Source organism: Silurus meridionalis, chromosome 4 (assembly GCF_014805685.1).
Source record: "Silurus meridionalis isolate SWU-2019-XX chromosome 4, ASM1480568v1, whole genome shotgun sequence".
Taxonomy (NCBI): domain Eukaryota; kingdom Metazoa; phylum Chordata; class Actinopteri; order Siluriformes; family Siluridae; genus Silurus; species Silurus meridionalis.
In genome coordinates this window covers 13,622,591-13,636,247 of record NC_060887.1, presented here as the reverse complement: position 1 = coordinate 13,636,247, position 13,657 = coordinate 13,622,591, and the positions used below count along the sequence as shown (strand labels likewise).

Below are 13,657 nucleotides of genomic sequence, written 5' to 3'. Positions count from 1 at the left end.
TCATTTGACTCAATACTCTCAGTTATTGAGCGAACGATTCCGATTCAGCACTTAAGTGTTCAGTATGCAAATGTGTTAGTGTGTAGTGTGTAAGGGTTTGGAACCTGATCTAACAAGAGTCAGAGTGATTGAAGCCGTCAAGCATCCAAACGTCAGCATCAGTCAGTCAGCAAACAGTCTATGTGTGTGTGTGTGTGTGTGTGTGTGTGTGTGTGTGTGTGTGTGCATGTACCAGTGCTAAGGTTTCTGTGAAGGGGGTTGGGTTCGGTAGGGGGAAGTGGTGGGGGTCTGGCAGCAGGGTGCTTGTTTGACAGCCCAACACAGTTGGCACCACCTCGTCCTGAGAGGGGGTAATGAAAGAGAGAGAGAGAGAGAGAGGACGGTGAGAAGGAAAAAAGGTAGGAACTCTCTAACTCCTTGACTCCAGACTCTCAACTTTGGAAGATCTTGGATGGAAAAGAAGCAAGCCTGGCATGAGAATAAGCACCACTAAATGCATCTGATTTCCTGCCCTCTTTCACTTCGTCCTTCGGTTTTTCTCTCTCTCTCTCTCTCCTCCACTTTGGCACGGGCCCTCATCTGACAGGACAGCACAGAACCTTTTTCTGTAAGTATTCTTTTTATTCTTTTTCTCAGATCACAGAAGTGAATCTTGGGTTCTGCTGTATTTGTTATAAGAGCATGAAGGTACTTAAACTTCAGAAAGAAAGCCTTAATGGTATTTTAGGAGTAGGTCTCTTCTGGGTAGTAGCTAAACTTGAAAATCAATATTGCAGTGAGATATTGCAGAAAGTCGACATTTGAATGTGGCTTGAAGAAAAAAAAATCTGTACAGTTCTTTCATCGCCGGATGTAACTAAGGCCTCCGTGTGTTTGCCTCTTCTACAATCTTTGACTGTATAATGTCGTATTTCTAAGATGACGGGATCTGCTCTGTTATAATTATGCTTTAAAAAAGATGTCTGTTAGCAATTATGGGTACTACCAACCTCTTTGTTGCTAACTCATAACACCCCTCAACCCCCCACACACCCGGCCGTTCTCACTCTCTCAGCAGTACTTAAGTAATTAAGTATTAATTAGTATGTTGAGCAGTAAGTGTAAGTCAATTAAATGAAATGTGTTCTTTCTTCCTTACATTTTGTGTGGAAAACAACATCAGAGCCCCTACCTAATACCTGCTGTACAGGAGGAAATCCAACAGGACCTTATAATTTCATCCTCAGCCTCCAAACGTCCATCATGACCTTGCTGGCCTCAGAGAGGTCACTGCTCATCCGGAGCAAATTCCGCTCAGGTAAGCACTAAGGTCAGAATTCATATGAACCTTGCATGAAGCATGTAGGAGCATAGCTCTTGTATGTGAAAGTATATGTGTGCTGCAGGGTTCTGGTTGGAGAGTGCTGGATGATGATTGGTGGGTAACCACAGGTGTGTGCATGCTGCTGTGTAGTGGTTGGTTGGTGCTAAAGATTGGTGCCCGCTTTTCAACTGGGGCCATTAGAAGCAAGTGTAGTTTCCGTTAAGTTGTTGAGAATTTCTTAACGAACACAGTGATGATGTGAACCTATAAAACAATCCACGCATGAAGTTTCTATGCGAATGTTTAGAAATGATCAGTGATAAGAAATATTCAGCTGTGGATACAGCTTCCTTTCATGATGTTTGCCCGGAAATGCATTAGCTTAGTAATGATGATCCTTTATTCATGACTGTGTATTTGAGCCACTGAAAGGATTAAAATGCACCACTGATTAGAAACCTCAGCCAAAGTTTTCTAATCAGCTCTGCTTTTAAAGCCAAACGATGGAATGAGAAAGAAGTCAACATGATAAACTATCTGAAAGAATTTTTATTTTTATTTTATATATATAAAACTAATGATTTTATTCATTTTGTGGTTTATGATAAAAAAAAACTTAATAAACACTAGAAAACTCTTACTATAAAGCAAGGTTTATTTTACATGGCCAATTTGCTCTAGTATGTCACCCTATTCATACAAAATCTATCAATTATTATGATTTCTATCCTTATTAGACTATGCAAAAGTTTTTTTCTCCATTTGTCATCTGATCAGTCATTCACTACTTATACAGAAATCTCAGATTGCACTTTTAATGGTCTGAGATATTAAGAGGGGGATCAGTTCAGAAAAAGGGTTCACAAGGTACTGTGCTGTGCGCCCAATTAGAATCATTGGTGTCTCTTCATTAAAATCCATGTGGACAGAGGGAAGACCATGTGTCTCTCTCAGCTGTGCTTGGAACCCTTTCAAACAACCATTGCCCATCCATGCGGCCCCCTGACAGAAGCGTTGGGGCTTTTAAACGCTGTCCTTCACATGTTTGGTCAAACCAGATGACTATGCACAAAGAGATCTGGCCTTGAGATGAGAGAAAGGATGAAGGTTTCTGGATTGTGAGATTTGTTAATGTAAGAGACCGAGTCTTTTGGTGTGTTATTCGATTTCTGTAGCCCTGAATCAGCGGGTTTGTTTGTGCGACAAGGATACATTTTCATTCCATTAGAAAACAAAAACAAAAAAAAGGCATGTCTGGTAAAGACAGCGGTTTCTAGTTGTCTGGTTTTCTGAGCAACAGTATTACCTGGAGGAAGGAAGAAATCTGTAGCTTTGGGATTAAGGCTAATAGGATTGTCTTTTAAATGTGCTTCAAATGAAATTATTATGAGCGAGCGAAATGTTTTTTGCTTTAATTTTGCACAATTGTGTAAACTGTGTTCACTAGTATGAAAATCATGAAAATGTTTTTTGCTTTAATTTTGCACAATTGTGTAAACTGTGTTCACTAGTATGAAAATCAAATTGTGCAAAATCCAGACACTGCTTTTGGGCTTATGGCAAGTTGACAAGACTATTAATTTTTTTTTTAATAATTCAAAATGGCTCAGATTCGAAACACCAACTCCAGAAGCACAGACGTGCACCAGGGTTGGTTTATATCACATCATCCCTTTATGCAACAACTGGAAGTTTAAAATTTTAATTTTATTGTTTTACTTTAAAGAAAATTTCCTGGAATTTACCAAAAACTCTTTGTATTTCTATCAGCACTTCTGGTCATTATCATGTCTGTCTAGCTGAAGTAATTTTTTCTCTTTTGCCTGAATACCACTGATATTACTGCAATGGTTTTGTTTACACATGCCATTAAACAGGAAATAGGACATATGATGTACTCCCTTTTGTTTCCTGCCCTGCCCTGTCGTTGACCTTTGACAAGCCACTTGTTTCTGTTTACTTCTGTTTGTACTTCCTCTGTCCACGACTCAGTCCTGACACCTTCTGATAAATCTGAAAATCGGATAAATCAGGACAAAAGAGAATTAGAGATACACCGGAAGTGTCCTGGTACTATGCAGGGCATTAAATAAAATTCCTTTCACTCGAATTGCGAGAATTGTTTAGTTTGGTGTGGAATGTAAAGATAAAAAAAACGACAGGAAACTGTAAGACACCAAACTGTAAGACAAATCCCTATTATTTGGTGTGAAAGGTGTTAAAGAACACATTTGTAGAGACTCTGTAATGCTGCACTTCTGGCAGGTGGATAAACATAAGGTTTTCCCCCTTACAACAAGGGTACTGACAGCTAGTGACACTAAACCATAAGCTGTTGTTTTTAATACGATTGTCCTTAAAAATTAAAAAACATTTTTTTTTTTCAAAATCTTCCTTTTTCTTTAACACTGTCAGTGGAGCTGTCAGGAGCAGCGGCACCAACATATGCAGCGCTTCTCCACATTTTACAATCTCTTTACTGTATATCAGAGTAACCAAGTTCGAATTTTATTCAATTAAAGGTCTTTGATTTATTCTATCAGACACTGATATGAAGAAAAAAAAAGGATACAGATTTTCTAGAAAAGTGAAAAGAGGAAGAAATTACTTAGCAGAAATGACAGTGAGAAAGAAAGACAGCGAAGGGGTGGGGGGTGGTTGTGGAGGACAGCTGAAAGGGGGATGGGAGATGACAGAAATAGAAGTAGTGAGGGATAAATAGTTACCTCCTCCCCTCTTTTCCTCTCTCTCTTTCTCTCCTCCCTTCACCTGCTGAACCAAGTAACTGTATGTGTGTGCATGTTTGTGTGTGTGTGTGTGTGGAAGTATTACGGGAGGGTGTGAGTAAAAGTGTGTGTGCTCCTACTACCCTGTGTGTGCGTGGGCACTCGCCAAACCTGGATTTGACATGTAAAATATGACTGGTGCAATGCAATTTTTATTGTAATATACACTACTGTTTCAGCTGGACTTAAATGAACATTTCTCCCTCCTGAAAATACGCCCTTTTATATATTTCTTACTTAGTCTTAGTCCTAATGAATCAGCATCAGAATGGATTTTAATAATAGTGACTTCAAAGCATCTTTGTAAGTCACGCCGGATAAGGGCAGCTGCCAAATGCGATATGTGCAAATGTTTTTATAACGGAGCGTCCCGCTGCACTGCCGTGCACTGAGCACAAGCTTTACACAGGGCAGTCTAAAATGACCAGTTCTGCACTCTGGTGCATGCATCAGTCATCTTTTGGTTCAGTGAATCCTTTATTGTAAAAATTCCTTTCTTTTTTCAGTTCTGCAGCTGCGAATACAGAATCGCAGACAACAGAAGGAGCTGAATGCTGACCCCGGTGAGTGTGTCCATTCTCCACTTCTGTGCTCCTAGTCGTACCAGTAATCAATATTCAAGAGTGGAGAAATATATATGGAAATAAATATATATATATATATATATATATATATATATATATATATATATATATATATATATATAATTTCATGCAGTGTTTTATTCCCTACATTTACAAGACTCATGGCTTTAGCTTGCAATTCATTACTTTCTTTTTTATTTTTCTCTTTTCTTTTCCACAAGAAGGTGTGAAGGCCTCCTGCTCTGACAAAGTAGGGGAGAAAGAGGCCAATAACCCTGGGGTGAGTGATGTGCCAGAACATAATAAGCAAGAAGCACAGTGACACTCATAAACCAGCAACCACTGTAAAACAGAAAGAAAAAGAAAAAAAAAACGCTTTTGCTAGCACAAGTGTAAATGTTAAGGTTTTTGCGAATTCATCATGAAGCACGTGTGGTGTTTTCTAGTGTTAGGATAGGACATAAGAACATTTCTAATCACCTAGCTCAAAGGTAGTTCTAGATGAGCTCAGGAATTGAGAATGACCTGTAAGAAAGCTTTTTAAAATGAAGTAAACTTAGATCTAGAAAAGTATTTGAAAATTAATTTTCAAGTGCTAAATAAATCTGCCTCTCTAGCATAGTGACAGCAATGCATTTTATAGAAATTAAGCTCACATTGCTGGAATGCGAATGTACAAGGAGCAAATGTGAATCTGTTAGCAAGTGCCAGGGCCTGAAGGCAGATCCTATCACTGTGGAAACCAGAGGTGTATGTTTTTTTTATTTTTTATTATTCCACTAGCATACAAGTAGCTAATGCGAGATTACAAGCTTCTTCTGTGTTTTCTCGCTAGGCTATGCAAGTGTGTATTAAGCTGAACGATGTGTGTTGTTGAGAGTGTCTGGTCTTAATGGTTGGTGTCATTGGGCTGTTTCCCGATGCAGGATGGCACAACTCTGAAGTCGCCCCCTAGTGCTCTGACTGCTGAAACTGCACAAGGTGATTCATGATGCAAGCGGAAATGGGAATTGTTTTGTTTACCACCAACTGCCAAATTGATTCATTAGTTCATGTATTATCATTTTTTTTTACTCTTGGGGTCAAACCCAACCAGTAAGCTGATTAAAGTAACGTGAAATTGCTTTAGAAAAAATTTGCTAATGATAGCTTTCATATATCCGATTCATTAGTCCCCCTGAAGCCCCTTTGAGGTTTTCTTTGAAATAATAAGGCTTGTTGATTAAATCTTGTGCACCTTCTTTCCTGCTCTTTTTTTTAATGTAGACAAGGTTAGCGGTGGTGCTCAGAGACAGAAGAAAGCTCGTCTGGTTGAGAATGTCACTGAGAAGATCCAGAGGCGATGTGGGTCCATTGAGCATCTTCAGAAACACACTGTGCCATTAGAAAACAGTGAGTAACTGTAATAACCGATTTTGGGAACACACTCTCTCTCTCTCTCTCTCTCTCTCTCTCTTTCTTCTGTGGAACATTTCAAGGATGATTTCACACAATACAGTGATAAAAAGTTTTATCATTGTGACTAATTCATGAACAACTGTTTCTATAGTGTTATATATGCACATTATTACACTCTGTTAAACTGCATCAGCATCAAATGTTATACTGATGGACTTGTCCCTCTTTTGACTTGTGTTTCAGCTTCTGTTTCCTTTTCCCTACCCTCAGATGTCTTCGAAGATGACATCTCCTCATGTTCCTCTGCATCTCCCGAGCAACTCGGGACACATCAATCCCCCGGCTTTTCCTCATCACCTGGGCTGAGCAGTGACCAGTCACTGAGTGATGTGTCACCTGTTGCCATGTCCATCAACCACAGCCCAAGCAATGTTCAGGTATTTACAGTCACAGAGATTCTTGAGAAAATTTAATATGCATTTACAAAAACACGTCTATATTTCTGTGTAAGATTTAAAATAATAGAGCCTTTTTAAAGAAAATCTATATTTTATATATACTGTATAAACAAAAATATTAGGACACCGGACTTTTTGAGCCATATGTGGTTCGACCCCAAACTTCTACCAAAAAGTTGGAGGCACACAATTATATATTATAGGATGTCTTTTGATGCATTGGTATTTAATTTTAGCTCCAGCTAAACTAGAAGAACCAAAACAAGCTCCAGGAAGATATGGTTTACATACAGTAGGTTGAAGTGGAAGGTTTTGGAATTGGGATGAATGCAACCTAGGCTTCCTCACCCTACATCAGTTCTTGACTTTATTTAAAACCCTTTTGTGGTTGACTGAGCTAGACAAGCACACTCCAAAACCTAGTGTCTTCATCCAAATCTCCATCTTCCCAGAGGAGTGGAGGTCATTATAAGAGCACATGGGAACACTAAATGTGGAATGGGATGTTCAAAGAGCACACAAATCTTGTGCCCATATACTGGTTGTTCTTATATATCTACTATGAATATATAGAGTATAGAGGGAGAGAGAATTGTGCTATTTTGTACAAAGATTTATCACATATGCTTTTTATATACCACAATATCTAGATACAATATTGAGACACATCCTTAAAGGGGAATTAAAATATTTATAGGTTTATTTTTGTATGCATATGATCTTCTTTTGCAATTGTTAAAATGAATATAACTGTGTGCATTGTGCTATTGTTATATAAGAATTAAAACAGGACAACACACGCCATTATAGTCACATAATCAACAATAGGCTGTGTGATGCAGCCAGCTATAAAGCAAAGATACTGGTACTACATCATCAGTGATTATCTCTTAATTAAAGAAAATTTTCATTTTATTTATACCACAGAAGTGTGCAAATTCTGGCATTTTTTAAAAAATACATTAAAATACAACGTTTTAAAAAAAAAAAACACATTAGTTCCTCGCAAGCCATAAGGTAAATTATAAAATAAAATTGAAGACGTGTAGAAAAACCTAAAATGACACTGACGAGTGCCTTTATAAATGCTATATAAACATTTAATCAGGGACAAGTTGGACAAAAATTCTATTTATATGAAGTCTCTGCCCTACAAGTCCCTGTGTAAGTGTATTAGAATTAATTTACATTAATATAAAACCCAGGGATTTGACTTGCTCACTGCTGTTACAGAACATCTCCTGACCATGCAGAATTGAGATTTCAGCAGTGTTATGCTATAGTTATTTTCTGCCTTCAGAGTATCCAAATGATTTTATACTGTATAAAAATGTATGTATCCATGTTTGAGAAAAATCATTTACCAAAAATGATTGTAGACCATTTTCATATCCAGTAATAAAAGTAAATTCTTTGTACTAGATCTCATGGGGGACTCAGACCTTTAGAAAAAAATGGAAACAAGTGAAAACCCAATTATAGTTTAAAAACTGATTTTGTTCATCTTGCAGCAGTGTGGTTCAGCTTTGCTCCCAGGAACTGAGGGCATCACGGAGTCAGCGACCATGACGGTGGCAGGGTCAAACTCTATGGCAGTGACTGGGAGACCCAAAGGATTGTACGCACTCCCTCAGACATCACTGCTGCCAAAGGTACAAACTCACATCATGATTGGGCCCGGGACATGAAATGCTTGATTGCACTGTGAAGAGACATCATAGGCACCTAAATATATGCAATTTTGTATGTCTAAATAAAACATTCAAATTGTGGGAGTAGTGATATATAAAAAATGTTTAGTTCAGATCTGATTGATATCCTAATCATCATTTTTTTTTCTTTCTGTTGCTCTTTCTCAGACAGCTCAGTGCTTAACCCCACCGACTCATTCCATTCTTGGAGGGCCCTTATCCTCGCCACGCCCTCCACGGCCACGGAAACCTCGTGACTGTAAGCCTAAAATGAGGAAGTTGAAGTACCATCAATACATACCCCCCGACCAAAGGGGCAACAATGGAGGTGCTTCTGGGAACAATTCCCAAAAGAACAGCAACACTCAAGCTCAGCCTATCGATCCTGCATACTCCCGCCTCCTACACCAGCAGCAGGTTTTCCTGCAGCTGCAGATTCTAAACCAGCAACAACAGCTCACTGTGGCAACCAGGTCAATTAAACAGCACACCATCTTTCTCGAATAACCTGTCAGGCCCTTATAAGTAGATCTTGAGATGTATCAGGGATGGATGGCATATGAACTAATTCAAGATTTCGCAAGCTTTCATTAGGCAGTGACTTCATACTTAATGGTGCATTGCTACTAAGAAGCATACAAATCATAGACTATTACATAACTTCCTCACTTATTTAAAGTTTCAAATAGATCTTTACAAATCAATTTTGTTGACAATATTGCTTATACATCATATTTGTGGGATCGAATACATATAGGAACTTTTTCCATTTTTCACGTCGGCTTTAACGTCCAAATCAGAACTCTACGTTCGTTCAGTTTACGCGGGACACTGTTTCAGACAACAGTGTTAGCAAATGGTACTAAGAGTCGGGAAAGAAGAAGAAGAAGAAGTCGTGTTTGTCACTTTAGTTACGGTCATGTAATGCATCAAACTTAATATTTAACTGATGGCAGATGCCACAGTAGGATATAGCCTGAAATATACAGGCGTGCATGTGTCCCGAATATTATATTCATGAGTATGAATATTGTATTTTGTCTTCAGTTAGAAACCATGAAATAGAAACTGTTTGATTTCACTGATGCTTACAGCATTAAAAAGAATATATGCACCGGATGTGCTTTATCAGTGATGCACACATCCGGTTTATAAGAGTGATCTGGACATGGCATCACAGCGTTCCAGTTGTAAAATGGGCTGATGAAGTTTGAATTATTCTTTCAAAATAGCGCACAAGTGTAAAACTCTTTTGTGAACCCAAAGTGAGAAGCCTATGATCTAATACCAAGTTTGGTGAAGTGTGAAAGCGAGTACTGGCTGTTTTTAACATTAACAAAGACGCCTACTTGATCATCTGACATCTACATCATCTCTGCATTTAACAGTGACAATCAGGTAGTGACGATTTCTGGAGCTGGACCACAAAGTTGCCTTCAGCCTGTTACCCCACAAACAAACACCACTGTCCTGGAAACAAGCCCCACCCACAAGCTAGAATTACTTCCCCCAAACCTTGACGATCTAACGGTAAGAATCTGAGACTGCTCAAACTAAATAAAAATAAATCTAAACTACATTATTAACTGATTTTTTTTTTTTTTTTTTTTTGCAGGTGTCAGAACTCCGACAGCAGTTACGCAAACGCGGACTCCCGGTTTCTGGCACCAAACCTGCTCTCTTAGAGAGGCTTCGTCCTTTCCAGATGCCCCGTCCCCAGCTAACTCCAGCCCCACTTTGCCAGCTGGAAGGGACCTTAGAACCTCCGCCTCCTAATCTTAGCCCGTCTAATAGCCCTTCTCAGATTTACATCCAGCCATCAGCAGTAGTGGAAGAAGGCTTGGCTGGTGCAACTTATTTGACATCTCCGTCTTCTTCTGCTGGTTCAAGTCCAAACCTGCCTACCCCCTCACCTCCAGTGCCCTCTAGTGCTCTCTGGAGGTCAGAGCAGGCAGCAGAGGAACTGACCGTTGAGCTGGAAATGAGGGAGAGGATTCGGAGCAGACCAAGAGGAAAAGCAGTCACACAGGCAAGGACAAACACAATGTTATAAATAATATCTATATAAACTCAATAAGAAGCTGCTCTTTATTCGGTGCCGTTGTATTTTATCTCAATTGCAGACAAGTAGAAGTTCCCTACACCCGTTCCTGCAACAGGATCCAGGATGTGCCAGAGGGAAACCAGACACAGAAGGACAAGAAGTGCTGTTTACACAGGTGAGAACAGATTAGCAGTCAAATTGCTGTATGTTGAAGGTTATTAGCTTTTATTAGTAAAACTCATCTCACAGCCATTTCAACAGAATTGTTTATCAGCTTTTGCAGCTATTTCTGGCATAATCTAAACTGAAATCTCTCGCTCCACATGGTGTATCAGCAGGTGTTTTCCTGTCAGCCATGTGATGCTATCTCCCAGGATTTTGAGCTACCGATGCAAATCACAGCTAGCCCAGAGCAAGCTCCACCCCACTCTGAACGCAGTCTGGAGGAACTACTGCAGGAGGCTATTCAAAGAGTACAGGTCTGTGTGACTGAGAAAGAGAACGAATAATATGTACTAGAATCTTTTAGTAAAAAAATTCTATTATCTTCCTTTCATTTTAGATGGACCCACGGGAGTCCATAGATGACATTTTGGAGGATCCTGTTAGCTGTTCTGGTTAGTAAGCAGCATCTTCTTGGCTTTTTAAACATATCACATATCACCATGTGGTACTCCATATTTTTGTCATTTCCATTACATTACAGGAATTTTGGAGTTATTTCTTGTCACACCATTTTTTTTTTGATTTCTTTTCTTTAGCTAACACCATCACTTCAGAACTCCAATCATCCACGCTTTCAGGCTCCTCTCCTGCCTCAGTACCTGACCAACTGCAACCTACCCAGCCCAACTCAAAAGATGAAAGTGGCCGCTCCTCTCCACTTTGCTCCTCGCTTCTTTTGGAGCTTCCGCCTTCCCCTGCCCGGGTTGTGCCCCTTGCACCTAACCTCGTTCCTCCTCCTCCTCTTCCTCCCCTCCTCTGCACAACCCCTCCTCTAAGCGCTCCCTCCAGAAAGAGGCGCTTGGATGCGCCTGCATTTGACGCTGCTGATTGGCTGGAATCCCTGACCTCCGGCCTGCACCCTCTCACGCCTCCCGTGGCACCTTTCGTGGAAAGCGACTTTGCCCTCGATTCAGACCTGAACATAAGCAGGGTCCTTGACCTGATGGTGGAGCAGTGGTGAGGGACGCGAAGGTGGGCATGTGGTGCGTGCGTGCGTATGTGCGTATGTGCGTGTGTGAATGTGCGCGTGCATATGTGTGTAATTGGATGCTTGACGGGTAATTACCCACTGTTCAAATCTTGTCTCCCTGGAGAGGTCACCCCATCTCCATCCTTTTCTTTAATATCCATCCATCTCTGTCCAGTGATGTGACCAAACAGATTCTGACTGGTGTTGACTGCAACTCTCTACTCCACGCAAGGTCGGGAGAGAGAGAGAGAGAGAAAGAGAAAGAGAAACAGAGACCAAGTGAAAGAGAATGCAATGAAGACATTACACACGTGCACATGCACACATACACCATACGCTTGTAAATATCAAACAAAATAATCCCTGCAGGCTTACATACTCCCTCGCCGCCAGACGAACCGTCGGCATGGAGAGGGTGAGTATCCGCAGGCTCTTTATACATGTCGAGTGTCTTCACAGGGAAGGGGATGCACTCCCTGTGTGTATGCTTTTCTTCGCTGCTTCTTTGAGTGTTCCTTGGTTCATACAAACATGCACATGTTCTTTAAGTACACCTCCTGCACACTGTAAGGGTGCCCTAAGCACCCGAATGCACTCGTTTCTATCTGTGTTCTGCTGTTGTAAAGTGATTTCCCTAATTGAACAAAAAATCTTTCCATGTTTCTTACTGTCTGCTTCAAAATAGCTGTAATTGTTTTAAACACTGGCACGGCATCAAGACGCTCAGCTCTACAAAAGGTCCCCTAGAGACACTGGGTTAGAATGGAAATGTCTTATAAAATATATCTTCTTGCTCATAACACCAGGATGAAAGCCATTTGGCTCGGCTTGGAACCTTAACCTTCCCACTTTTTTTAAATCCTATTATAAATAAGGTTGTGAGTTATGATCTGATGCAACGTTAGTGGAATAACATATCGGACATATCGATAAGCTGTTGGTTCCTAGCTGTACAGAGCAATACCATTTACTTAAGGAGGACAAACATCTCCAAATGTTTTATCATCCACAATAACCTAGATCTTTCAGCAGCCTTTTGCTTAGTGTAGTGTGACTGTTACACTCCATAGCAAAGGTTCAGTCTTTCTCCTGAAAGTCATATTTGGTCTGGGCATTTCAATTCCATAGCTTTGCTTTTAAACAGCAAAGTGCAACAATATATAAAAATTGTAATTTAAAAGCATATTTATTGAGTAAATTATTCATTCTGACACCTTTTCATGTTCATCTATTTGACTGTGTTGTAAATGTTAAGGAAAAAAAAAATAAAAGTCTTAATTGATTTTCCCATCTGGTCTTATTTGTCTTGTGGATTTTGTTATTCACAATAAACAGAGCCGTGACTAAGAGTAGGAGAAATAGTCCCCGGAATAGATGATCTCAAACTCACACATCACTGTGAGATTACAAAAAACAAAGAGAACCTCCTTTTTTCCGGATGCACTCAAATCATCCCGAGCGTAACGCTTGCACAGATGCCCATAATGTTGCACAGATCGAGTGTTATACGAAGAGCCATGCTGAAAAAATATAAAATCAAATCAGTTTGGCTGGTTTAAAATGAGCACACGGTAGTCATGAAGTTCACTGAGCTTTCATCTTACATTCCTGCCCCTCAGGCTCTTAATAATCATTTCCAAGCCCATATTGCACTAGAACTTTGGAGTGTCAGCAGCAGGATCTTTGCTTTTATTCGCCATACTTCACATTCTATCAGATTTTACACCCTTTTTCGGTACGGACGAGGTTCCGCCGCCGGTTTGCCTCACGTCCGCGAAGTTTAATTACTTTGGCCAGACTATTTCCTGCAATCACTTTATCTGAGCCGAACATTTCTCGTGCTGTTGAATTTGCCGTAGTCAGCAGCGAAATGTACTCCATCACTCTGGTGTGTGGGTCTCCAGTTATCATCGTCAACCTATATTTAAAATGTAAATCCAGCGTTTCAGCAAACACGCGTCTGTTCTAAAACCCTTCCTAATTTGACACCTATTCTGTACATTCAAACATTTATTCAGACTGTAGGGCTTAAGTACTCGATAATACTAATTAACCACAGTTTAGCTATTCATACATGATTCATATCTGTCTTCATCATTTTGATAGAGAGGTTCCACCATCTGCATGGATTAATTAAGTTAAAATGTTAATTAGATCCCACTTAACTCAATGTGACAAACAAAATCAATATTGTTTAA

General features: G+C 39.9%; 1 protein-coding gene across 4 annotated transcripts; it reads left to right on the top strand.

Annotated features, from left to right (window-relative positions):
- Positions 1–276: 276 nt before the first annotated feature.
- On the top strand, positions 277–12,625 carry si:dkeyp-69b9.3 (myocardin). 4 transcript variants are annotated; one of them, XM_046847523.1, is made up of 15 exons: positions 277–607; positions 1,163–1,297; positions 4,596–4,652; positions 4,895–4,953; positions 5,600–5,654; positions 5,940–6,065; positions 6,342–6,508; positions 8,041–8,181; positions 8,389–8,693; positions 9,609–9,750; positions 9,836–10,249; positions 10,344–10,439; positions 10,600–10,743; positions 10,827–10,881; positions 11,026–12,625. In XM_046847523.1, exons 2-15 carry the CDS (start codon positions 1,243–1,245, stop codon positions 11,448–11,450), a joined length of 2,241 nt encoding a protein of 746 aa, XP_046703479.1. In that variant the 5' UTR covers positions 277–607; positions 1,163–1,242; the 3' UTR covers positions 11,451–12,625. The 4 variants fall into 4 exon arrangements, with proteins under 4 accessions (XP_046703479.1, XP_046703477.1, XP_046703478.1 ...); XM_046847521.1 differs by having other exon boundaries at positions 6,315–6,508; positions 10,603–10,743; XM_046847522.1 differs by having other exon boundaries at positions 278–607; positions 4,898–4,953; positions 6,315–6,508.
- The last annotated feature ends 1,032 nt before the right edge of the window (positions 12,626–13,657 follow it).